This window comes from Seriola lalandi, unplaced genomic scaffold, assembly GCF_002814215.2.
Source record: "Seriola lalandi dorsalis isolate HSWRI2012SDOR001 ecotype SW California unplaced genomic scaffold, Sedor1 jcf7180002054517, whole genome shotgun sequence".
Lineage (NCBI taxonomy): Eukaryota > Metazoa > Chordata > Actinopteri > Carangiformes > Carangidae > Seriola > Seriola lalandi.
The window spans coordinates 245,756-264,474 of NW_019525070.1; the positions used below are offsets into that span (position 1 = coordinate 245,756).

The window sequence follows — 18,719 nt, forward strand, 5'->3', positions numbered from 1 at the left end:
AAAAAGTAGAACAAGATGAGTAACTGTTTCAGACAAATAATTTTAAGGCGTCGTGTGTGTGTGTGTGTGTGTGAGTGAGAGAGTGAGAGAGAGAGAGAGAGAGAGAGAGAGAGAGAGAGATACAAATCACATTGACATAAAGCAACATTTTAAAGCCACCTCCCCAGAATGAAACACTACTTTCAAAAAGGGTTACTATTCACTTAAGTTAATGAATTTGGTTATTCTATGCTGAAAGCCCTCAAACATATTTAAAATGTAAAATGCTGCTACATCAAGCGGGGGAAGTGTCTTGGTGTCGATTTCCATACAGAAATGTAGTTATGGGCTCTGAGGAAAAAAAACAACTCAAACAAATACAATTTATTATAGACATGATGATGAGGGTTTTTTTTCCCCAAAAGAACTGGATCATGGAGTGTTTGACAATGAAACAAAGATGCAAGATTAGGGCTGCATTAGAGGAAACTACAATACCCCAACCAACCAACAACAGTTGAGTGTTAATTAAGGCAAATGATTGCTAATCAAACACCACTCTGCCCCAATAAAACAGTGATTTCCACTGGTGTCTCAAAGATATGAAACCATATTGTTCCACTTATAAAACCTAATACACAAAGTCATTACTTTCATTAACATGTGGCAGTATCTTACCTAGCAACCTTGCCATTGAAAAAGTGCAGACAAGTCAATAATGTGATGACAATTAACATTAACAATTAAGTCTCCTTCCCTTAGAAAAAAATTCCAATGCCAATTCCATACAATACTAACAAATTCACAAAATTAGCAAATAATACTAATGTCTGATATTAGTACATAATTAAATTTTCTCCTAATCAGATTTAATGCAGCCCAACCACTGTACTAAATATGGATATAAGATTTTTCAAAGGGGCTTGTGACCAGCAGAGCTGGGTCAACAAATCAATGATTTAAGTTTTCCATGCATGGAATGTTAAATTGTACAGTAAGTGAACGCATAGGCAACACTGTGAATGCATAAAAATCATATTCCATTGACATTCATCTTTAATTCTGAAGCGACATTTTAAAATATAATAAATTAAAAAAATAATTCTGCCAAAGTATATACATCTCATCACACACCCGCCCAAGCACTTTTCAATAGTGAAAAGTCAAAGATCCTTTGCAGTGTTATGGTACCACAAAGTAGGAATACAAGGGGGAAACTGAAGAATGATACAGTATGCTGTCATTTGGTTGTACTTCGATAAGGCAGTCAGTGCAACAAAAAGCTGAGTAAGAACTATGTAACTGAAAGGTGGCTCACTACCCAGTGTATGGAGACCAGATCAGCCAAAACTAAAACTCAGTGAAAAACATAACAGCATTAATATACACAATTATGCTAAAATTAATGACAGAATAACTAGTTACAGAAGAGAAGAAATGGAGGGAAACTGAAATAAATAAATAAAGAGATGATAAAGATAGATGTTCTTTTACCTATCCATCTTATTTAATCAGTAAATCCCATGAAAAGACCGAAATCAACAACCAAGTTATTCTATCAAGTGTTGTCTGTGTAGCCAAACCTTGGGTCCAAGCATTTGTTTATTACCATTATCTCATACTAAAATCGGATCTTTTCGACTTATCTATTCCTTAAAGGATGTGGTTCTCCATCCAAGTGACATCAACAACTATTACCAATAATGCCTCAAAAGAGAGCTGATGGTTTTAAGTATGCGAGTTAAATTTTAAATTTGAGACCGACAATTCAAACGCACAAACTGTTCAGCAGTGAAGCATACTGATGCTGGTACAAAATACCCTGTGTTACATGTGCAACAGCAATTTGTCAACAGTACACTTTGCACTGTCTGTTCTCGAAAAAATTTGGAGGACAGCGTTCAGTCCAAAGTTTGTGACGCTCACCATACAATTTCTTTGCATGACAAATTATTAAAAGATGAAAAGAAATGTCAGAATCACCTCATGACATATCTGGAATATGTCTGTATGAGCACAGAACCCTGCTGGCTTGTTTTGGCTCCGTTTACCACTTAACAGTATTATAAGATAGTCCGTTCACAGTAAGCCATCATGCTCAAAGCTGGAGGGCAGGAGAGAGAAGGAAAAGGGGCAAAACTTGACTCCAGTCCCGCTGTAAAACTTATTCTGAAACTCCACCCTGAGGAAGAAAAAAAAAACAGCAGCTATAAATATAAAACACACAACAATTCACAGAACTTTGGGCCTTTCAATGACACAAGTACTTTAGGAGTTATTGTTATCTCACCAGTGCAGCCGGAGTGCATGAAGGAATGCAGACAGACCCTCCATTACCAGAAGGATGGACACAGTGAGAACGGCAAACAGGCCAAACACAGGCACCAGGAATAAAACCCCGAGAGCAGTGTCCATTCGAAGTCCTACTTGCATCACCATGGTCCACAGCACCTCTGACAGTTCTGTGAACACAGAGAAAACAGCACATGCACCATCTTTTAGGGAATTGTAACAAAGACAAAGGCTATATACCAGTTACTAATATTCTCAGGCTTTAAATCGATGTACATTTGAGGGCTTTGATCTAGATTTCTATTAATGTTTCTGGTCATGACCAAGGTTGCAAAATGGTTTGAATGGGTTCAGCATAATTGCTAAATAATCAAAAGGGTTACATTTGTTCTGAGGGACTAATCAACCCTTCAGGCCCTTCCAGACACACACCCAATTTTTCTGTCAATTTTACGTTTGTTTTTTTATGTTAAGTTTGAAAGGGACCTCATGCCCATTTTCCTGTTTAAATCATGCTGGTTATCTGATTAGATACGACCTTTGATGATTTCTGCAACGCTTCCATCATGGTTCAATTTTGATTGAAAGTCATATCAACAAAATGGCTAAAGCGCACACACAAGGATATATCAACATATTAAAGATATGAAATGGCTGTTTGGTTCTGCCTTCTTAAGACTGCCCTGTAATCAGTTTTCCATTTAATTATAATTTGCCATGCAAAATGAATTAAACTTATTGCATCAAAGTGCTTTCATTGAGGACTTTTTTTGACCTCATGGTGTAGCAAAAGAAAAATATAACGTAAGTGTCAGACCACCAGATAAGACCACATAAATGTTTGACATCAGTTCTTACAGGCAAAAATCTAGAGACCTGCTTCATACCGATAAGACGTGAGCATTTGCAGGAGCTGAAAAAAGGGGCCATAACCTAATGTTATTTTTTTTTATTACGCTCGAGTGCTGTTGGATTTTCTAAAACTAGTGCAGTGCCCCAGAAATCTAGGAAAATCTGGTACATAATAAAATTTATGAGAAACTATATTGGGGCATCTACAAGGTTGAAAACTTAATTCACAACTGAAACCTCAGCAGGCTGCAGCATGACCAGTATGCATGCTCACAGCCTCTACACCCTGCAGCTGGATCACTGACAGCACATTGTATTACTTTCATCCTAGGCTGTGTTCGGTCTGTATGTGTGTGTATTCTGTAATGCGCCTTAAGACTGTGCTTTACAGAAAATGTTATATACTGTAGATTTATGAGTGAACAAAGGAACAAACACAGGTTGGCATCTAATACACATCATGAAAGAGGGAAAAAAATGTGAAGTGGCTCTTTGATTTGGAACAAAACCTGTGTTATGCATAATTTTATACATTCACTTCGTGTTCACTGTTTGCTTGCACAGGTTTGACATGTGTAGTTTGTGTGTTGTAATGCAAACTATCATACTCACGGGCATGTGCCAGGCTCAGAGCCCAAAGCCTTAGGTAGGAGGCCGTGTTGGAGATGCAACCTAGGCAGTACTCTATAGTGTGGATGGCCTGATGCAGGAACTCATCTGCAAAGTCAAACTATAACAACAACAAAGCAAAACTCAGCGTGACTGTCAGAAACCTGTATAAAAACAAGGATTGTTTATAAGGATAGTTAAAATGGGTGGGTAACTATGCAATTGTTTTGCTGTCCTGACCTCCTCCGTCTGGTGCTCTCCACTAGTAGAGAGATCGCTGTGATTGCTGCCCTCCTCCATGTCGTGAGCCCTCATCAGGTAGAGCTCCTCCTCACTGCTACGCCGCACACGCTCATATCCCTGAGAACACACAGACACAGTAATCAGATTTGCATATTTACAGGCAGAGAACAAATATTTGGAGACATCTGTTGGCAGATATGCATTTCAAACACTCACCCTGTACATTCCTAGGCGGTGGCTTCCATTGTGAAGCCAATAAAGGTAAATGGGTTTCCCCAGGAGTAAGACAGGCACTGAGAGAACAGCAATGACCACCAGAAACACCTGCAGGCCAGCCTGAAAGAAGCAAAACAATATTGCATTACACTGTTAAGATCCATCTGTCTCAGTGAAATCTGTAGTGTATTTCAAACGATATTAGATTCAATCTATTCAATAAGAACAGGGACATATGTGATACTGTCGCAGGAGTGGAGCTTTACATTCGCTTCTCACCTGTCCTGGGTAGAGGGGCTGCAGTGTATCACCCTGCATGAGGAACATGTTTATGAAGTGGATGAGGATGCTTGGGGCGTGTCTGGAGTCCTTGGCAGAGAAGACCAGCCACTTGTAGATTATCATGAACGCCAGGTAGCCAAACAGGCACAGCAGGAACAGGAGCTCAGGCAGAAATACCAAGTATAGGTTGTGCATTTTCTTAAAGTGCCTGTTTTTGTTGACAAAAATGAGGCATGCTATTAAAAACTACAACATCCAAAATACAAAAAAAAAACCCCCCCAAAAAAAACAAAAAACAAAACTAACTGGTACTTACAAGTGATTGTAAGTGCTGAGGATGACCCCGAAGCTCATGTGTATGATGCCCAATATCACTGACATCTTCATCTTATAGGAGTTCAGAAATGTTAGGCGGTTGGAAGCCAAGTTCCAAATCTTTGCAACAGAAAGATGACATGCTCTGTATTAGACAATGAGTAGTTTTGATTGGAAGAAGATTGACTCCAGCATTAATATTTAAATCCCATAAACAAGAGCTACAGTAGCAGTGCATGTTCATTGCTTAATTATTGTTTCAGGAAGTGATCCTTGAATTCTAGCAATACAGAGTACAGTAGTGCTCTTGCATAATTGCTAAACTAGAAATAGTTTGTACGGTAAGTGTATTTAAGAATCTGATCGACTTGATCTGCCATTTCTGTAACTGGTGGAGCAACTAAGTTCTGATTGTTCAGGGAAAATCAATGACATGCAAAGTGCTCTTTAGGATTTTTTATTGTTTTCTGCTATTTTGTATGCACACAAAAATATGCTTGTGTATGTATGCATGTGTAAACTTAAGTGATAAATGATAAAATGATAAAATCTATGTATATGAGGCATTATATGTCTAATTATACAATACATAATAACTTGTCTTCAATATTCTCTACTCACAGGGTCAATTCCCAGAGGGTACGGTCCTTTGAAAACTCCAGTAACATTTGGATCCAGAGTAAGAACACGGTTCCCAAGGAGAACATTGTTGCTGTTAGGTACAAATAAAGTCAACAGTGTGTCATTATGTATGTCATTATGAAAAAAATATCCACAAACGTCATCTTATCTTTATGTTTCTGAACACACAGGTTTAATTTCTTAATAGTTAAAATTATACTTATGCATTTTCTGGGCCTGCTTTGCTGTTTTTACTGTCATAATGATGTCCTTCTTGTCATGAAGTACTCACCTCCACACCTTCTCTGTGAACATGGCCTTCACACTCCATCCAGAACCAAAGATATTAAGGGACTTTGAGAAGCAGTCATTGTATATCAGACCAGTGTAGATGGAGAACAGGCCCATCATCAGGATGATATAACGCCCCTCAAAGAATGTGTTCCAGATCTGCACATGCACATCAAATCACTCAGTAACACTTCACACACACTGGATGCCACACATTGCTATTTGCTTGGTTACTTAAGTGAGCTTTTAAAAGAGTTCAAAAATAGCTTTGGAGTGCTCTCTCACCTCATTCCTGGTGTTTTTAAGTTTGCGGTTGTTCTCGTACAGCACCATCCAGGCAGCAAAGAGAGCCATGATAAGACCATGACCCAGGTCCCCGAACATGACAGCGAACAGGAAGGGGAAAGTGATGATTGTGAAAGGAGCTGAAAATAAGAGGGAGAGAACCAAAAGGGACAAAAACACTTACGTACTGTAGCACCACTAAAATTAAAGATATTAAGACAACAGGATATTAAAATCTAGCGGTCACATAAATATAAAATTAATATTGGCAAAATTATATTGAAATAGAAAAACAAACATGAAAAGTAAATATATATGATGATTTTATATAATGTTGTTTCCCATTAATTTAGTTCTGGATTAAATTTTGTTTGTATCATGCATGCATTATCGGAGGGAGTGTTACAGATTCAGTTTTTTCTTTTTCAAAAACAGTTGTACAACACATGACTCTACATCTATATCCGTCTCATACATCTTTGACTTCCGATACAGTGCAATGAGACTATGTAAAATCTCCAAACTGATACTGACTGTATCTCAGTTTGGCCCATGCACATTTTATTTTGAAGTCTCATCTGATCATGCGTCTGTATACAGAAAGAGAAACGTTCCCACTCACCAGGGTTGACCTCCCTGTAACTGCCCACTCCATAGGCATCCACAATGTTCTGGAAGCCAGAGGTAAATTTGTTGGTCCTTATCAGGGTGGGGGGAGTGTCGTTGGTGGGGATACGATTGACAAAGGAAGGCACTGTCGCTCCACTTTTTCTCTGAAATATCATTGTTAAATCAAAATGTCAGCAAATGACCATAAACTAATTTCACTGTAATGTCTTGAAAAACATTTGATTAGCACTACAAAAAGTAGGGAAAAAAGACAGCGATTGTAATGTCCCTATATGGTCCAGCAGTTGTGGCAAAATTATTTAAAAACAAAAAGCCCTCTGTAGGGACACTTTAGTGCCTCTGTCCTGAATTAACAGTGGTATTTCAGTATCCTCAGCAAGTCATGAAAAAAACTATTTTTCTTACACTAAAGCGGCCAAAAATAAAAGCAATTCCTCATACAGTACTTGCTTTTATGATAACTATATAACAATTCATGAAGCAACTGCCCCGGTTAAATAAACAGAAAAAGAAAACCTGCAGGGAGACCAAAGTCAAAAATAGAGCAACTCTGTTAAAAGTTTCCTCACCGATCCGTCTTCCAGGGCTCTTTGCAGGGTGGGAATGTCATTGACAGGACACCACACCTCAGCAATCAGACACTTGTTAGTGACATCAAAACTACACAGGTTCAGAATATAGTAGATGGCCTTCATCTTCTTGACCTGGATGACCCAGGTGTAGATGGATTCTGAAGCCTTAATCAGGACCTGTCTCAGGTAGTCCTCTGTCCTATGAAGCACCTGGACACAGTAAGAGATTAACACTGTGGTACATCATATTAAGATATTCAAGACTTTCAAAAAAAGGGTTTATAAGACTTATCATTTCAGGAATTTCTATGATTATCAATGGAACTTTAACAGAGGGAAATAAACATTTACATTTTAAACAAGAAGCATTTCGAGTGTTTGTGTGTGTGAATAAGAGACAAAGTGATAAGAAGGACAAGAGAAGCAGTCACGAAAGGGGAGAGGATAAAAATGCATTACAAAAAAAAGAGAGAAAACAGATAAATTTTCAGCTGAGGCCTCATGTTGATCATGTGCTACAGGGGGTGAGTACAATTCTATTTTTCAGTCACAGTGGGTTAAAGGTAACAAATGATTCACGGTGCACTGCCCCAGACTGAAACTCAACTGACCCTATAACTGCCAGAACTGGCTCGCAAGAGGAACAATTGGGTTAATCTTTTAATTTTGTTCTTTAGTTCTTTGTTCTTTTAAATGTAATATGATTCACTGAACACAAAATGTTGTGCAAGCTTTTTTTTTTTTGGTAAACATTGTATTGCTTTATCTTAAAGACCCACCACCATGAGAAAAACAAAATACCTGGAGAGCTCTTATTCTAAATTCTCTGGGTTGTATTTTAACAGGACATGACAGCAAACACATTTAACAGTAAACCTTATGTGAATGACAAACAGAATAACTTCTTTTTCTGTCACTAATTAAACATCTGCATGATTAGATATTTTAGAAAATGTGAGACATACTGTGTGCAGATCCTGAATGCGGGTTTTTAGTCCTTCCACAACGTCATTCCTCTCCTCATTGCTACTGGGGTAGGGATACAAGTGACAGTGGTAGCTATAGAGGGAAAAGATATATTATTCACAACTCACTACTGCTGCTGAGGCAAGTCAAGTGAAAAGAAAGAAAACGCAAATCCAAACCAACGGATATTTCTTCCTCCATTAATCGAGCAGGATAAAGTATTAAGAATAATTACCAGTCACAAATCTTCTTCACTTTCTGGCCAATTTGGTCTCCCCAGTAAGAGATCAGGAACACAACACTTTTGGTTGGCTCCCCCTGCAGAAGGAAAATAAGAGGAGGTGCTGTCTATCATTGATTAGACCTACGTGCTCCATTGATAGCAAAAAAAAGTCGTGTCAATTTAGGCCCAGAGTACATTTTTAGATGGTAGCTACATTTTCGAAACTGAAAAGATGTGTTTATATTTGAAAAATTAAGTTGTTCATTGCTTGCCAAAACAAAACTGGAAAAATACTTGAGATTGAAAGTTCATTCTTGACCTTGGAAACAGCAGCTGAACAGCTGATTTCTCTTCACCGTTTTTGAAAAAGCATGACTGGTGGCGTTTTTAACTTAATGTCAAAACTCCTGTTCTCACACGTTAACACTGCTTGTGAATTTTCCAGTGAAAGTGTGTCCTGACATTCCACTAGTGATCAGTTGCAGCCCTGCATGCCTGCCTTCTGGCCAAGCAGAGGAAATGGATAACTGGATTAGTGCTGTCACTCAGTGTGAGTGGACAAGATCACAGTACTCATTGTTAATGAGAACAGCAAGGAGGACGAGAATGGACGTCACAACAGCTTCACCAGTGTCATTTAGTAAATATACATTAAGTAAGTGTGTCAGGATTGGCCTTTCCTTTTTGTCATTTCCAAAGCTCTACAATCCTCCTGTCCTCTGCACTGTTAATAAACTCTACTATGGCAACACTACACAAACAAACAGAAGTGACAATGATACTTTTGAGATACTTAACACCATGTGTACCATGCAATATCTGTCCAATGTGGGTTTTTTCTATTATGCTAAACTGCTGTTATAGCAAAATAATCAAAATCTTGACAATACAAACTGTGTGATTAACTTATATCAGGTTATAAATTGTTTCCATTGTTTGTTGAATAGCTACAAATACTATTTAAGTAGAGAATATAGATTAGTCCCACAAAAATCCTTATCATGTGCAGACACAATACAGAGAACTCATCTGAGGACAAATCTGTCCTTTGATGAGAACCAGTGTGTTATCAAAGCTGATTTACAATAAATCAGATTTAAATTAATCTATTTTTTTAAATCTTGTATCAAACCAAGTAGCGTGCATCTAGGCAACTCAGGAAGTGAGACAGTAATTCATGAAAATACTTCTTCTGCCCTCCCTGTTGAAATTTTAATCTCACGCTGTAACAAAAGTTGTTAAACCTCAGCACAAATCATGGATAAAGTTAGCGCTGAGAAACCTACTGTGTCAGGATCTTCAATGTACTCCTCGACCTCAGCATAGCTGAGGATAGTGTAGCCTTTACAGACTCTCCAGAGCATCCGCTCAAAGGCCTCGATCCTCACCCTCTGAATGAGCCCAGAAATGAAACTGCAAGAGAAGAGGAGCAAATTCACCAACAGTCTAACATATACATACAGTACATAGATCTGCAAAAGAACACAGACTTTGGTTTAACTTTTAACTTAAAAATGTCACCATAATGATATGACAAAATCACAACAACCCTTATAATTCAGTATTCATCTTGAATGTGTTTTTGCATGTGTGAACATCTTCACTGAAACGTCTACATGTGAGCAATCTGGTTAATGCCACAGAGACCATAGCTTTGCTGTTACCTAAACAATCTTACATCACTGATGTCAAATTGTTTGCTCAACTTAACATAATGCACGCTGCTTGCTGTAGCTGTGATACTTTCTGTGTTGGAGCAGTATAGTGATGGCAGAGATATGCAGCTGTGAGGTCAGCTGTCTTTCCTTTGAGAACTTACTCTTGCTGCACATTCACAATCAACAACAAGTCACTTTCAATTAAATCTATGTTCTTTTTATGGAGCACAGAGTATTCCCACAACACTGGTTTTGTATGTGCAACATGTTGGCAAAGAGCCACAGCAGCATTTCAGTTACTGCAACTTGTGAAGCTTTTGCCTGTTGCCAGATAAGACACAAAAAACTATTTATGGAGGAGAATATGAGTGCAACTTGCCTCATGTGAAACTTCCTTTAAATATGTATCAGCAACTGCGCAACACATTTACTTCTTCCACAAGATATTGTGGCTGGAATATGATGCGATATTACGATTTCATTTTTAAAATGTCATGACAAACTGGTAAACTGTAACAGAGCTAGTGCCTATTGTCAACTCTAAAACAAATGAAACGCCAAGTCCAAACACTAACATAAACATCATGCTGATAAGGCTAGCAGCCAGAATTTCATCCCTCACCCCAGTTTGGCTCCTAGCCTCTGCATGCTGCTGTAGTCCATCATTGTGTCTTTCTCTAGGAAGGGAAACTCCTCATACTGTACTTGTAGGGGCTCTCGCTACAAGTAAAGACAAGATGCAGAAGGGTAAACACAAAAACTCTTTTGCAAAAAAAATAAAAAATAAAAATCTTTCCTGTGTGAATAAGATGAAATGTGGATGTAAAGAATCTGGCCACATTATGGCATGACACACTAACCTCAGAAGATCTCTGTACAAAGTTGCGGGTGATGCGCAGCATGTGTGTGTACTCTGTCAGCTCCAGCAGATTCTTCTGCAGCTTCTCTTTATTCCTTGTGACTTCACCTAGCTCCACCTCTAGCCTCTGTAGCTGCTCCTGTGGACACACACGGATACCCAGGCATCATAAACATGGCAGCAATATAATAATTGTTATTAAAAACATAGTAGATGTAATCTATCAATTTTTTACAGACTATAACAGAATTAATTAACTACTCCACTACATACCTTTATTTACAGTGACAGTAACTCAACACAGGTTTAACTACTGCCCAGGAATACTGCCATTAACATCCATCCATCCATTTTGCTAAATGATAATACATAAGCAAGTGACAAACCATTATAGCCATGACGTGCTTCGGTAGAGGAGCCACTGGGTTCACATCTCCTTCTGGAAGTGAAATATCTGCTTTCTTGATTTCTCTCAGAAGGTATCCTGTTAAAAATAAAGAGTAACCTTTTCTAAGTTGTCAAAGTTTCCAAATACCACGACCAGCAATTGAACAGTAAAGGATTCGAAGCAAAATCTAACAGTGTGTTATTTTCTCCCCTTAATCTAATAATAAAGGGTTTAGTTAACCAAAGAGGCATTTCATTCAACTAAATTTACAACCAGCTGACATCTCTCATGACTGTAGGGTCACCGGCTCTCAATTCAATTCAATGAGAAGGCCTTCTGTGGCTTCATGTGTTCCTGCTTTGCTTCAACAGTCTCATCACAGCTTTGTTTTGGTCCTGTCTGAGGCAAAATAATTTCTTTCCTGCCCAAGGCTTGACTACAACTCCATAACTAGATAAAAGCCTTACTGGTAAATGTATGTATGTATGCTTACCAAGGATCCTCTCCATCTCTTCACATTTTTTGATCTCGTTGACATGTTTTCGCTGGAATGCGTTAACACTGGGATTGAGCTGAAACAAGTGCAAGAGGCAGTCAAGCATTGAATGATTGACAATCTTCATCCTCAGTCATCACTGAGAGTGAAAAACGAGCAAAGATCCTCAGGACAGGCTGTCATAAACCACACAGAGGTAGCTACTCAGCAACATTTTAAAACAGCTATGCTCTATGCTACCACATTTGCGTCAGCATAAATCAAAAGTCAGTAACAAAATTTTATCAATACTAAGCAAACAGATCAAGTTAGACGCACTTTGTCGACTGCTCTCAGTTTGAGCCAACTCAGCAGTAACTTTCAGAGAGACATTACAGAGTTTGAACCCTGTCTACTTCAGGACTTACATCTCTGAACTCCACAAGCCCCAGCTCTCCAAGTTCATTGATGCAGTCGTATGCCGACCCGGACTGTAGAAACAGCTGGGCCAGACACATCTCTTCACCTCGGAGCAGGGAACACATTTTGACAGTGCGCTCTGATATTTCCCTGCTCAGCCGATGGGCTAATATTAGCAAGCTAACTACTGCGGTTTCTGTAAAGTAAATGTCAACGGCGGCCAGAAAAGTCTTTCTTAGTCCTTTTCATGTTTAGGTTCCGGTGATAATACGCTGTTTGACTTGCACAACGCTGACTTTAGATAGCCATCGTTAGAGCAGAGGCTGTTCCTGATAGCTAATGAGCTAGCCGATGAGCGCCGAACTGTTTCTTAGGTGAAAAACTTGCTTCGTCGAAGTTGAATGTGAAAATGTGAGTCCACGGGTATTAAAGCCGCTCACGTAACATATTCAAAGATATGGTCACGACTCTTCTCATAGTTTGTGAAGTTTTAGAGGACGTCTGCTTGTCATGTCCATCGTACTCCACGTCACTCCACTTCACACTAGTGAATACGATCAACTTCCACAGCAGCAAATAAGCCTTTGACCAATGATCGCCCCCCGCTGGAGTCTGCGCAGTACACACTGCTGTTCAGCCCTCAACACGGACTGAAGGCGAATGAACGTACCATAGACTGTATATAAAAACACGTGAACACACACGGTTGTATGCAAAAGTTTGGCCCACTCGGCCCAACCACTTATTTGGCTGTTTTTTGAAATGGAAAAAAATGTAGCAATTGGGCATTAAATGAATAGCAGCAAATTCTGGATACATGTGTCCTGCAGTCAGTTAAGAAACCTAACTGAAAAGAGGCTGGCTTCTACAACCGGACAATGATCCAAATCATACCCCAAAATCCACAATGAGCTACTTCAAGAATAACAAGAGCTTTAGGAACGGCCCTCACAGAGCCTTGAACATCACTGAAAATCTGTGCATGGGTCGATCTTAAACATGGTTTTCGTGGGAGACAACCTAAAAATATCTCAGAACCTGAAGTGATCTGCAGGAAGACTGGGTGAAAATTCTTCTAAGAAAGTCTCTTACTTGTTTTCAAGCCTTGATATCTGCCAAAGGGGGTGGGGGTGTGTGGGTGGGGTTACTGAGTATTAATTTAGTAGGCTGCCCAAACCTTTACACATGCCATGGCTATTAGTATCTCCATCAGGGAGATACTAGGGTAACAGAAAAAAGATGCAAAGGAGGGGATGAAATATTGGGTCATCCATACAGGGAGGACAGAGGCAGTAAAGGGATCTATGATCATAAGTAGCAGCGGCAGATTTATGTTTGATGTTGTCTGTACAATACTGAAACAATATTGTGCTTGTGGATGATAAAGCCTCATGGAACATCTAAAACCTGAATAAACAATGACCCAGAATTGAGCCCTGAAGAACTCAATAAGAAACAAACTGATGGTGGAAAATCAAATAAGACTAGAAGATTGCACAAAAGGCCTGACCACTTCTCAAACCTATTATTGAGAATGTTGTGATCAAAAGTATGTGGAGGGAATGAGCCTAAAATAAATGATAGAAAAAAATATTTTTATTACAAAATAGCTCACCAAGACAACTATTTACATTCCCCCAAAAAATGTAAAAACTATATTATCAAAATACATTTCAGTAACATTAAAATACATAATCTTATTTAGTCTACCACTCTCCCAGCATCCCTCCAAATGCATGTCTTCATCTACATTTTTCTCAGAGTTTTATAGATTGGCACTGTTCCACGCCTGTCGGATTTGTCTCCATGGAGTCCCAAGAATCGATGCAGTGATAAAGAAGAAAACCAAGATAAGGCCCTTGGCCAGTGACTGGGAATATGGCTCACCTGGGGAGGATAAAGGTAAAGTAAGTCATTAATGTCAGTTTCCATTATCATATTTATGCAGTGTTTCTCGCACAAATGTGTCACAGCTGTCACAGCTGAGCTGTGGGACATGGGAGTAGCTTTTTTGTAATTCATGGTTCCTCTCTGAGATCACCTGCACTCACTTTTCAATTACACTTTTGTTTTCCACATTAATTATATTTTTATAGCACAAAGACAGTTTCCAATTTATTAAATGATCTCCTAAAGGAAGCAATAAAACACTGGACAGATTTCCAAGGATTAGATCATTTCCCACCTGTGTAATATTTGGTGATGGGAAAGGCTAGTTCAGGCCAACACACATCATTCCTGCTACAGTCATACTCTGTGAAGTTAATCTGAAACCTGGAGAGAAAAAGTCAAATAGAGCATCACACTCTAGGTTAGAATTAGCCAGGCAGCTTATACATTAAGTAAGTTATTTGGCTCAAGTTAACAGCTCTCTTTATAAGGTCAGTCTTGTTGTTTGAGGAAGCACCTGGTTTTTGGTGGTCCCGTGTTGATAGGAATGTCAGTAAAGGTGACTGAGGAGGTGATGGGGAACAACTGAGTTTCCATTGGGTCCACGCATGGAGAGACATCACCTCCTCCACAATCCATAGCCCAGGTGGAGAGGCTGTAGCTAAAAATTAGCAAAATATGCATTCTTGATTCACTGCGATTTATAATGCTTTGTAGATTTAAGGGAATTGAGGACATATGTTGACTTATAATCACTGAGAATACAATTTACACCGTGCATTGCATTAAGCAACCTGATACACACCTGATTTGCAGAGCACGGATTTCCCTTTGAGGTATGCCCTCTACCATGCTGGTGATAAGACTCCATACATGGATATGTTGGTGGGATGAAATCCCATAGCATGAACTTGTGGTGTCTTCCATAGTTGTGCTTGAGTTCAGTGTCACATCTGGATCCAAAAGAAAAAATAATTTGGCAGAACACTGTTAAATTTGTTTTACAAGTTAAAATAAAAGTGTATGTTAATATTATTTCACATTTACATGATGTCATTGCACAACTGTACGTGGTCTGTACAAAAAGAAAACTTTGTATGAATTGTTTCTTTGCACCATGTACTTACAGTTTATGTTCACCCAGTCTGTCACAGTTAGAGGATCTGGGTTTCCACTCTTTGACACATATGTGGCTGTAGTTAAAGCTGCCTGGAGAGAAGTAACAGTCTCTCTAAAGGAGAAAAAAACATTCTATTTTATTGCAACACCAATACACATAGACATACTGTAGTTCAAACATGAACTCATGCTGAGCTACTAACCTTAGGAGATTACACTGAGTCAGATTCTGTCGGCTGATAGGTAGCAGACATCCTGATGTTGCATTCTCCCCAAACAGAATTGGTTTCCTCTCATTAGTGGAACAGAGTCCATCACTCACTGTTAACCAGATCAGAAAATGATGTTATGTATTCAATCTCTTTATTGAAATAAATGCAACTACTTGAGTAATCAACAACATGACTTAGTAGGTTTTACCTGGTTTCCAAAGATTGATTTTCATCCTCTGTATTGAGCCTGTATTATTGTCCAAAGTGTCTACGATCCCAGCAATGACAGGCCTTCCCACCTGGTAACCTGTCATTCATAATGTCCATGTGTTAGCTACTGCAGCATGCACTGTGAACTATTTTTAGCAAAACAGTTCACTCCCACAACCAATATCAGAACAAAGCATTTTATCTTGCTCTCACCTGGGTTCCCTGAGTTGGGCTCATCTGTGATTTCTCCGTTTAGATATACAGCAGAATACCTTGTAGTTAACACCACTGTTTAGGAAACAGAAAGCAAATATCAGCCCAAACCACATCAAACATTCCTCTCAATTTGTATCACTCACTGACTGGTGCTAAGCCGAATCATGGGAAAGTGTTATGGGCACTTACCACCACCATTCAAAGTGATGGTCCCAACAGTGCGTGTCAGTGTGATCCTTGTGATGCCATTTCCCTTCCAGTAGAATTTATAATCCATTGCTAAGGTCACATTCTCACATACGAGCCTCTCATCTTCAGAGAAATATGAACACATTTCAAGATTAAGGTTCATTGTCAGTTCAAGTTGTTCTTATTTTAGTAATGATATGTTGTAACCTCCATACCTGAAGAGGCAACAGCATCTGTGCTTGAAATAAACTGACTCAAGTCAGTGGCCAATTCATCACTCACATCCACTGTAACATCACCTTGAATACACAGGAAAAATATAAACCAAAAATTAAAAACACATACACCAGAATGTATCAAAGCATTGCTCCTGTATGTTTAGCAGGTAAAACATACCCCCTTGCCCAGTCTTCACTTTATTCCTCAATTCCATTGGTAGTGTCTGTAAGGGAGATCCAGTTGGACAGGTGCGTAGCAGAGTCACACATTTGACTTTGAAATTTTTCAAAAATGCTACAGGAGCACTGTTTACACAACGCCCGAGCACCTTCTGTGGAACAGAAACATACATTAGTATGCATTAGTTGGTACAGCTTTGGCAACACATACAGGAAAAAATATAATATCAAAAAAACTGTAGAGTACATACACACAACTAACCTGGGGAATGGTGAAGTACTGGTTATTTAATGTTAAAATGGGACTTCCTTCAATATAAAGATTTTCTGGCACTGGAGCTGACAACATAGGACTTTGGAAGTTTGGACCAGGCTTAGGCGTGCTTGACAAGTTAAAGAGCAAAATATAAATGATAACATGACACAAGTATTGATAAATGAATCACACAATCGGAACGAACAAACACAAAAAGCAATTACTAAATCATTTCTCACATTGTGTCTCCATGGTAAAAGAGTCCAAGGTAAGGGTTGTTTTCAGGTGAAGAACTGACACATAAAAATGGAAACCAGTCTGGGGAGATTTCAGAGGACTGCACAGAGCACTGATAATCTGGAGCAGGAGAGACCTGTCCACCAAAGGGCCCTGGGAGACAGTGGGATTCAAACAGCTTCAAATCTTCAATGGAGCAGTCCTGACAGAATGAAAGATGAACAAATTATTGATGATTAATATAGAAGGAAAAACATTTGCCAAAATGCACTGTTCACTTGTTAAAATAATGCAATAATAAATACCTTGTCACAGCAACAGCGTACATCACATGCTCTGAATGTGAGATCACAGGGACAAGGGCCGAGTGGTTGGTACACTTGGTTTGGAATAACTGTTTTATTATCTGAAATGGATAAGAAGTTTATATTAATTAGAAATGTGGTACTCTCTAAGTGCACGAAGGCTCATTATGATATGACACAAGTTTCGTTTGAATTACCAGATCCAGCATTAGCAGGAACCAGCAGGGCGTGTATCTTGGCCTGGATCAGCAGCGATGCCTGAGGTGTGCCGCCCACACAGGCAGACACCTGAAGGGTCTCCAGGACACAAAGTGGCTTAGGACAGCAGTCTATGTCTGTCTCATTCTCACCACACAAGCGCAGACTTCTATCCAGTCTCAGCAGAACACGAACTGCAGTCTGGGGCACCAAATGCAACAAAGATGAGGCATAAGGAAAAATGGATGCTGACATAATATCAGTATTAAATTATTTGTGGTTTTCATTACTATAAACTCTGTCTAACTGCCTGTCTAACACTATCTGTAAATATGATAAAAATTAGTGTTCACTGTAAGATTAGGTTCTTACCTTTCCCACCTGCTCCCTTGTGAGCAGCCACTGTGTTTCCTCAGCCATACATGATGGAGGACCAATGCTTCCTGTAAAAAAACAAAAAACAAAACAAACCATCACCAATCACCAAATCTGTCCAACATGACAACAGACTGCATAATCACAATGTAACTACATGACTACCTTCCTTCTCTCTGGTATATTTTGGCAACCAGATATTTCCAAACACCCCTCATTTGAATTAAAAACATCAAAACTTCATCAAGAACCCATCCCCGTTCATGTTCTGCTATGTTAATCTGCTGCAAAACTACAAGGAGATGCTCAGGCAGAGCACTGGGGAATCTATTTTAGCCTTCACCTGTTGTGTTGGATGGAGATACCGTCCTCAGTCTCAGAGAGATATCCGACGTGTTTCCGAGTAGAAGTGCAGACACCACTGGTCCATTTGCAGTGAGAAAGGATGGCTGGAAAACTGTTGAACATAGCGGTTACATAATTGTATGCTGTTAGCTACATTAAATTAATTAACAATGAACATAATCGATGTAACGTGTGCGGTTAGCAATTGACCGAGGTCACAACTTTGCTCTAGCTAAAGTAACGTTAGCTTTGTTGATGTGAAACCAAATGAATTCCTTTGTTCGTATGTTTATATTATCAGGGACTTACCGACAACGTTTTGAGTGTGAGCCAAGGAAAAGAGCAGTAAAACACATATGACCTGGCGTGAAATGGACGAGGGGCAGAACATATCAACCACGTTAGCCATTTGGTTTCCTTCACATTATAAAGACGACATATTTGTAAACTGTTAGTGATGTCATGGCAACGAATATTTTAAGCGAATCACAGCCTGCAAAAGTTCTTGTTCTACGGAAAGACCAGAAACACAATTATACTTAAATGAACAACAGCGACCTCGTCTGGAGGAAAATGTCTATTGCCGAGGTCAG

At 39.1% G+C, this 18,719-nt stretch overlaps 2 protein-coding genes across 2 annotated transcripts; both read right to left on the reverse strand.

The window, feature by feature from the left end:
* Positions 1 to 348: 348 nt before the first annotated feature.
* Positions 349 to 12,732, reverse strand: atp6v0a2b (ATPase H+ transporting V0 subunit a2b). Its single transcript, XM_023413633.2, has 20 exons — positions 12,185 to 12,732; positions 11,775 to 11,853; positions 11,280 to 11,377; positions 10,895 to 11,032; positions 10,657 to 10,754; positions 9,663 to 9,789; positions 8,389 to 8,471; positions 8,153 to 8,246; positions 7,185 to 7,397; positions 6,608 to 6,758; positions 5,986 to 6,125; positions 5,702 to 5,859; positions 5,410 to 5,500; positions 4,790 to 4,908; positions 4,471 to 4,681; positions 4,192 to 4,311; positions 3,973 to 4,092; positions 3,736 to 3,853; positions 2,270 to 2,441; positions 349 to 2,161 (listed from the first exon to the last, which is right to left on the reverse strand). Exons 1-20 carry the CDS (start codon positions 12,299 to 12,301, stop codon positions 2,059 to 2,061), a joined length of 2,550 nt encoding a protein of 849 aa, XP_023269401.1. The 5' UTR covers positions 12,302 to 12,732; the 3' UTR covers positions 349 to 2,058.
* A 1,018-nt stretch (positions 12,733 to 13,750) lies between these two features.
* On the reverse strand, positions 13,751 to 18,582 carry tctn2 (tectonic family member 2). Its single transcript, XM_023413504.2, has 18 exons — positions 18,436 to 18,582; positions 18,125 to 18,238; positions 17,779 to 17,849; positions 17,406 to 17,607; positions 17,209 to 17,309; positions 16,906 to 17,105; positions 16,673 to 16,793; positions 16,409 to 16,562; positions 16,228 to 16,311; positions 16,013 to 16,135; positions 15,821 to 15,895; positions 15,606 to 15,704; positions 15,389 to 15,506; positions 15,194 to 15,297; positions 14,872 to 15,019; positions 14,584 to 14,727; positions 14,362 to 14,450; positions 13,751 to 14,063 (listed from the first exon to the last, which is right to left on the reverse strand). Exons 1-18 carry the CDS (start codon positions 18,533 to 18,535, stop codon positions 13,942 to 13,944), a joined length of 2,169 nt encoding a protein of 722 aa, XP_023269272.1. The 5' UTR covers positions 18,536 to 18,582; the 3' UTR covers positions 13,751 to 13,941.
* Between the last annotated feature and the right edge of the window lie 137 nt (positions 18,583 to 18,719).

Excerpts from the sequence above, each read along its gene's own strand:
- atp6v0a2b (XM_023413633.2), bottom strand. The coding sequence starts at position 12,301 with ATGTGTTCCCTGCTCCGAGGTGAAGAGATGTGTCTGGCCCAGCTGTTT. Across the intron at positions 8,247-8,388 it reads GTGAAGAAGATTTGTGACTG|CTACCACTGTCACTTGTATC; the intron begins GTAATTATTCTT and ends TTCCCTCTATAG. Across the intron at positions 4,093-4,191 it reads ACCGCCTAGGAATGTACAGG|GGATATGAGCGTGTGCGGCG; the intron begins GTGAGTGTTTGA and ends GTGTGTTCTCAG.
- tctn2 (XM_023413504.2), bottom strand. The coding sequence starts at position 18,535 with ATGGCTAACGTGGTTGATATGTTCTGCCCCTCGTCCATTTCACGCCAG. Across the intron at positions 16,136-16,227 it reads AGATGCTGTTGCCTCTTCAG|ATGAGAGGCTCGTATGTGAG; the intron begins GTATGGAGGTTA and ends ATTTCTCTGAAG. Across the intron at positions 14,451-14,583 it reads ACGGGACCACCAAAAACCAG|GTTTCAGATTAACTTCACAG; the intron begins GTGCTTCCTCAA and ends TTTTCTCTCCAG.